At 46.9% G+C, this 7501-nt stretch overlaps 2 protein-coding genes across 2 annotated transcripts; one reads left to right on the plus strand and one right to left on the minus strand.

Moving 5' to 3' along the window:
* The first annotated feature begins 248 nt into the window (after positions 1-248).
* Positions 249-2052, plus strand: LOC149301308 (uncharacterized). The gene is made up of 2 exons (XM_089484262.1): positions 249-851; positions 1277-2052. Exons 1-2 carry the CDS (start codon positions 249-251, stop codon positions 1976-1978), a joined length of 1305 nt encoding a protein of 434 aa, XP_089340388.1. The 3' UTR covers positions 1979-2052.
* Positions 2053-4716: 2664 nt separating this feature from the next.
* Positions 4717-6221, minus strand: LOC149301309 (zinc finger protein with KRAB and SCAN domains 2-like). Its single transcript, XM_089484403.1, has 3 exons — positions 5678-6221; positions 5315-5434; positions 4717-4931 (listed from the first exon to the last, which is right to left on the minus strand). The coding sequence occupies exons 1-3, from the start codon at positions 6117-6119 to the stop codon at positions 4822-4824; spliced, it is 672 nt and encodes a 223-aa protein (XP_089340529.1). The 5' UTR covers positions 6120-6221; the 3' UTR covers positions 4717-4821.
* Positions 6222-7501: the final 1280 nt, after the last annotated feature.

Genomic DNA, 7501 nt, shown 5'->3' on the forward strand with positions numbered 1-7501 from the left:
CACACCGGTGCTCAACATGAGGATTGGCCGATTCGTATCGGCCCCCTCGCACATGCTCAGTGGTGCCCTGCATGGGTTGCGACCTTAAACGCTTCCGGGGTGAGAAATGAGGTCACTTCCCTTTCCTGTTTCTCGCGCACATGTTCATTGCCCAGCGGGAACAGCACAGCGCGATACAACGTGAGAGTCACCGCTGCCTCTACTGTTCTGCTTCTCTCGCTTTCCTTTCCCTTTGGTAGGAAGGAACGATGCCCGGGACTCCCGCCATGGAGGCTTTCCGGCTCATGCTCTCTGTGCTATCCCAGCTGATTTTTAGGTACCAGCAGCTGCAGGATAGAAGGAGGGCAAGGCGCAGGATATGGTTTAGGTTCCTGACAAAGTGGATGCGAGCCAGGGGAGTCGGTGATTTCACCACTAGGCAAGCTTTTAGACTCCTGATGCGGGGAGATGCGGATCGGGTCCTGGCTTTTGTGGCAACAATGCCGGCACCTCGGCGCTACTGGATCTGCCCGAACATCAAGGGTAGCTGGTGGAACGAGGAGCTGCTCCACATGTGGGATGACGAAATGTGGATGCAGCACTTCAGGATGCCCAGAGGCACCGTCTTCCGCCTTGCTGAAATCCTTCGGCCCCATATTGCTGCGATGGACACCGTGATGAGGAGGGCCATCACTGTGGAGGAGAGGGTCGCCATCACAATTTGGTGGCTGGCTGGCCCACTCACGTACCAGAATGTAGCCCGCCAGTTACAGATTGGGAGCTCCACAGCGTCTGTGATCTGCATCCAGGTGTGCGAGGCCATTGTGAAGGTGCTTCTCCGGAAAGTGGTACGGCTGGAGAATCATCATCGGGTAATTATGAATGCGAGTGTGTGCGTGTGTCATATATGCTGATATATAAACCCCCATAGGATAGCATTCATATACATATACATATAAATAAACAGATATATATAGATAGAAAGATAGATACACAGATACACGTCTGTGCAAGTGTGTGGGTTCTGTCTGCTACCCCCGCACCCATGAGGGCCTCCCCTTCTAACTGCTCCCTCCTCACCCATCATCCACAGACTGTTTCCCAGCACCCATCCATGAGGGCCTCCCCTTCTCTCTGCTCCCTCCTCTCCCATCATCCACAGACTGCTTCCCAGCACCCATCCATGAGGGCCTCCACTTCTAACTGCTCCCTCCTCTCCCATCATCCAGACCATTTATGAAAGTATTATGCAAGAGGGCATGATCGACATAAGCTAATTGTTATTTTTCCCTTACAGATCATGGAAGGATTCGAGCAGTTAGGCTTTCCTAACTGTGTGGGGGCAGTGGACGGGACACATATCCTTATACGCCCACCGCGAGGAAAGGCCGAAGAATACTACAGCCGCAAATATGGGTTCTCCATTGTGATGCAGGGAACTACTGACCACACCGGGAGATTCATTAACATAGAGGCGGGGTTTTCTGGGAGACATCACGACGCATACATTTTCCGCCAAACAGGAATCTTCAAGGCGATGGAAGCGCAGATGTTTGTGCCGGGAAATCCCAGTATTACTATTCAAGGTGTTCAGGTGCCACCACTGTTATTAGGTGATGGTGCATACCCCATCCGTAAGTGGCTCATGAAACCTTACCGGGGGGGCACCATCACTCCAGAACAAAAGAAATTCAATGCCGCTCTATCCCGTGCCCGTTGCGTGGTGGAGAGAGCCTTTGGGAGGCTGAAAAATCGATTTGGATGCTTACTCGGGTGCCTCACTGTGGGGGAGCCCAACTTTGCTACTGTTGTGAGTGCCTGCGCAGTGCTTCACAACATATGTGAGACTAGGGGTGCATGCTTGAATGACATTGATGCTGTCAGGGACATTGGGGTGGTTGCTCTCCCAGAGCTCCTGAATGTTGACCAAGAACGTTGCCGGAAGGAAGGGAAAGTTGTAAGAACTGCTTTAACCAGGTGGTTTCAGCAGCAACGTTGAGGTGGTGGAGATCGGTCCCATCCATGTTCGTAACCTACTGTTGTTGTAATTATAAATAAAAAATGTTAATGCTCTGTTCATGCGGTCGGGTTCTCCTTTTTTAAAATTTCCACGTGTGTCCTATATAACAGGCACCTACACCTACTTGTTGGGCAGGGGACCCACTGGTCAGTTTGCTTGTTGCCGGTCCCTGGCCCCTCCAACAGACAACATCAATCTCTTCCTGAGTGTTCCCTTGCCCTAAAAAACCCAGCAAGTGCTGAAGAGGGGGTGTGTGGGTGCGAACCTTCATCATTCCTCATGGAATCATAAGAAGCGTAGAGTTGGAAGGGACCACAGGGGCCATCCAGTTCCTGCCATGCAGGAAATCAAAAGCAAAGCATCCCCGACACTTGGCCATCCATCCTCTGCTTGAAGACCTCCAAGAAAGGAGACTCCGCTACTCTCTGGGGGAGTTTTTTCCATTGTCAAACAGCTCTTACTGTCAGGCATTTTTTCCTACTGTGGTGGTGGAATCTCTTTTCCTGCAGCTTGCCCAGAACTGGACCTAAACATCGAGGTGGGGCCCTACCACAGCAGAATATAGTGCGACTATTACTTTCCTTGATCTAGGCACTACACTTCTACTGATGTAGCCTACAATATCCTTGGCATTGTTTGCTGCCGCATCGCACTGTTGGGTCATGTTCCTCTTGTGGTCTACTCTGACCCCTAGATCCCTTTCTCATGTTGTCTCCTTAAGCCAGATGTCCCCCATCCTATATCTGTGTATTTCATCTTTTTGTCCTTAGTGCATTACCTTACATTTCTCCCTGGGGAAGTTCAATTTGTTAGCTTTGGCCCAGCCTAACCCCATGCTCTGTGGCAGCCAAAAAAGGACCATTTCAGATATGGTCGCATCAGTTACTGCTGGACGAAGTCCAGCGTTCTTCACAGCCATGTGCCTGTACATCATAGAGGAGGAGTCCTCTGCCTCTTTAGACAACATCTCATTATAACAATTCAAAAGGAAAGTGCAGCATCCCTTGCTACAGCACCACGTGTTTACCAGTCTGCAAAAGGATCCAACACACCTATGGTGTCATGGGTTCCGATGGGGCCAGAGATGGGAAGAAAGGGAGAGACCAAGTTTTTATGCCCCCACCTGCACCCCTGGCAGAGTCCCACACCTAATGTTAGGCATAGTGCCTTCAATGGCCCTGGCAGAGGCCTCATAGCAATGCCTGCCCCGAGCAGGGTCGTAGCTAGGATTTTAGGAAGGGGGGGGGGGTCCAGACTAAGTGCCACCATTATAATGGGGCTTGAGTGCGGCGGCGCAGCAGCACACACCATTCATTTTTCTAAAGGAAGGGGGGGGTCCGGACCCCTAGATCCCCCCCCCCTGGCTACATCCCTTCCCCGAGAGAGGGCATTAGATCTGGAAAAGGTTTTTTGGGGGCTAGAGAGAGGGCCCCTGGTCCTCACCCTTCTCCTGTGTCTTCTGGCTGGCGGGCCTCTCTGACCTTGGTCCTGTGTCATGCTTTGCAGAGGTGATGCAGAGAAATCCCTTGACATGGCTTTTGGATGCTGTATGCATCCTAAGAATCCGACAGCTACACCACAGCAGCACTCCAGTACCTAAGAATGGAGTGTGGCTTTGGCACACTTCTGGACTCTTAGGATGCATGTATCATTTAAACAGCATATCTCCAAAGAGACCTGAATCAGCTTTATATTGGCAGTCTGTAACAGGCCAGAGATATGGAGGGGATACCCCTCATCATCTGTTTCCACGGCTCCCATGTGCTGCAATGCTGTTGCACAAACCTTGGGACCATTTCCTACATGTGGCATCCCTTTATAAGTTCGCTTCCCACTTTCCCTGCATCCTAGGCCCGCTATGTGTTTTGGTTCTGCCATGGCTTCCCTCACAGGCTAGCCAGGCAATTACCCTAGCCGGACCAGCAAAGTGTTGATTGTACTAAAGTTTACTAGTGCAAACATAACATAACATAACATAACACAACATATCTTGCTAACTGAACGTGTACTAAAAACAAGTATGATGGGTGACGTTCAACAGACAGCAGTCATGATGGTGAATACAGGTGCCTTTTTTTTATGACCCTCTTCTTTCTCGCGGGCTCCGGTACTATTTCGGACTCGACTGGAAGTGTCCATTGTGACCCAGGAACAATTTCTTCCTCCTCTGTTTCCTCAGCCATGGGGGGAGGCTGCGCTATTGGGGCTTGGCTGGGAGCGTTTACCAGACACAATGGCCTGCGAAAGTGACTGACACCTGCTTTGGGCTGTTGGCTTCCTCTTCGAAGTAAATCCAATTTGGCCCTTTGATATTCCACAGCTTGTTCAGCCTGGGTTCGCCGCAGAGCAAAGTCCTCCCTTTTCAGTTCCAAGTCCTCTCGTCGCAATTCCAAGTCCTCCTCTTGCAGTGCGACAAGCTGTGAACAGATATCCATTGCCTTCCCTATTTGTTCTGTCAGCAACTGCTGTTGTTCGTTCCATGATTGCGCCTCGGCTGTGCAGCTATCAATAAACCGCTGCATCTGGCGCATGTTCCTATTTGCGATAATCCTGTTCTGCTTTCTGTACAGTTCCCACTCATTTTTCCCATGGTGGATTATCGCATTCACTATGTGCTCCCCTCTTCCCCCTCGGCGGGCGAGGCTGAGCATGTGGATTTCCTAAATTCCCACCACTGATACGACTTATAGGAGGCCCTTGCATTTTAAAACATTCTTACATTGGCCTTTGGCGTAGGACTATATACATCTGTTATTTTTCTCCATAGGTGAAAGCTGGAAGGCAGTAGGCAATTCACTGGGATAGAATGGGTGTAGATTACACTAACCGCTTGGAGGGGCGGGAGGGGCTTCGGGAATGGCCGCTGTTCCTTCCCCTTCTATGGCACCCTCTCTATCCTCCTGTGTGATGTTCAGGCCTTCCACGAACGTTTCTGAAATTGAAAATAGGAACAACATGGCAAGTCCTTAGCCAACACAAGTGGAGACATACACCGAGGAAGCATTTTCTCCCACAGGCTTTTCATGTTCACATATAGAGCCATCGCTATAAAGGCATGCATTTTGAAATGGTAGAGGATGACAGTTGCAATCCCTACCCACACTACATGCTGTGCCAGGTATTCTTTCTCACTCCCCCACCTCTGTTATTGAATACCCAGTAAATGATGTGCAGAAACCATTTACTCGGACTAATACTTGTACGTAAAGTGTGGATTTCCGCCATTGGTCTGATAGGGGATAGTATCATGCCATAAAGCAGCCCCTCTGAGCATTTGGCACAGGAAGGGATGTTTTCCATGATACAGGAACCTACCTCCATCACTACTTTCCCGATCCTCTTCCTCTGGCTCCTGAGGGGCCGGCGTGCCTACAGGCGGCAATTCGTCTTGCGGAACAGATCGGAGGGTCAACAACACCTCTGGTTCCTCTCCTTCTACACAGGACACAAAAGATGGTCATGAAACACTACTATGGAAGTATTTAATCCTAAGAAGAATGGACATATTTTTGTGAAGCCTTGCTGAAGGATTATTCTCGGTGATATGTCATGGCTTCAGTAAGCTTTTCACCATCTGGCTGTCCATAATAGAATGGGAAGAGTGGTTCTTGGGCACAAGGGAAGCCGTGGGGAAGGGTGGTTTTCCCTTTCAAACAGGCATTTGCAACACCGACATACCTGTAAGAATAACAGCTGCGGGAACTTCTTGTGCTTCTTCCCGGGGTGCTGCTGAAGTCTCGGATGGATAGCTAGTCAGGACTTTCTGCTGCTTTGCACTTATTCTTCCATGGAAGATTTGGTCCATTTCATAAAAGTAAGGACAGGTTTGCCGTCCATTCCCGCTCTGCTGATTCTGTTTGCACACAGCGTTATAATTTTGTTTTAAGCTTTTACATTTATTTCTACATTCCTGCGCTGTTCTGGAATGGCCCCTCTCTGCCAATTGTTCCGATATCAGTTCATAAATAGCAATATTACGATGGTTGCTGGAGAGCTGCCTTTGAATCTCTTCTTCGCCCCAAATACTTATTAGATCCAGTATTTGGGCATGCTCCCAGAATATTCCTCTGCCATGCTTCCGTAGGGGGGCGCTATGTGAGCCGTTCCCCGAGTGTTCCATGTCGTTATTTCTGGATGTCAAGGAGGAATGGCTAAAGCAAAGCAGGTGAAAAAAATAGCCATTAGGAAAGGTTGACGATTTAAGCTATTTCAAATACCTAAAGGAATGGTTGATTATTGGTTTATAATCCAATAACATCAACTGGTCAGGGTTGATCACTTTTTACTACTACTAATTTATTAAGAAAGGGTTGTGTATTGGTGAATAATCCACTAAGATCAAAAGGTAAGGGTTCATAACCTTTTTACATTTGACTTTATTTAATATTTCAAAATAATTCCAATTCCGAAATATTCCAAGTATATAAGTCTAAGTAACAAGTTCATCTTCATTGTACAAAACCAATCAGAGGTACAGACATAAGATCAGTAAGTACAGTACAACCTTGCTCAGTCTTACGGTATGTAGTTATCATATTGTTCTCTGTTACAATTTGCTATGGTATGTCTCTTTGATTTCAGATGTAAGTACTATATGTTCATACATTCGCAACCTTTACGTTAACATAGTTTCAGATTCAAATTCAAATTCAAAATGCCTTATTTTAACAAATTATTACCTATGATCCCTGTCTTCTTGTTATCTTCGTACAGCAATCTTATTACATTTTTTTATTCCATCTTTTATAGACAAAGTCTTCAAAAGGTTTCCATGAGTCATTTTTGTATTCCTCATTTTTTAGTATGGCAGTTAATTTGTCCATAGCTTTAATTTCTATGACTCTCTGAATCCATTCTTCTATATTGGGTACATCTTTTAATTTCCAATATTTGGCCAGCAGTATCCTGGCCGCAGTTATAAAGTACAACACAATTTTCCAATATTTTTTCTCCGGCTCGTTCCCTAGATAACTAGTCATGTTGAGCAAATATAGTTCAGGAGCCCTGACGTAGTTTACCCCTATGATTTTCTGTATGTTATCATGAATTTTCTCCCAAAAGCACCTAACTTTGAAGCACGACCACCATACATGATAATAACTTCCTTTAGCTTTCCTACACTTCCAGCATTTATCATTTTTGCTGCTGTTATACATCTTGGATAGCTTTGATGGTGTCAGGTACCATCTGTTTGCAACTTTTAAAATATTTTCTTTAAGGTCCTGGGCAACTGTAAACTTAGCTGTTTTTTTCCAGGAGTTTTTCCAGCTTTCTAGCGTAATCGGATGCCCCACATCCTGTGCCCACCTTATCATGTTGGATGTTATTGTCTCAGATTCAAGCTCCCTTGTTGTTAAAAGTTTATAAAATTTCGAAATCTTCCCCTTATCCGTGTCCCAGAAGATTTTATCCAGCTCAGTTGGTTGGAGTTCTAAACCTTCCTTTATTAGGTCCTCCTTAAATTTAGATTTAATTTGATAATACATAAACCATTGGACCTTA

The sequence above is a fragment of the Sceloporus occidentalis genome, unplaced genomic scaffold (assembly GCF_023333645.1).
Source record: "Sceloporus occidentalis isolate IW3139 unplaced genomic scaffold, rSceOcc1.0.p SCAF_21, whole genome shotgun sequence".
Lineage (NCBI taxonomy): Eukaryota > Metazoa > Chordata > Lepidosauria > Squamata > Phrynosomatidae > Sceloporus > Sceloporus occidentalis.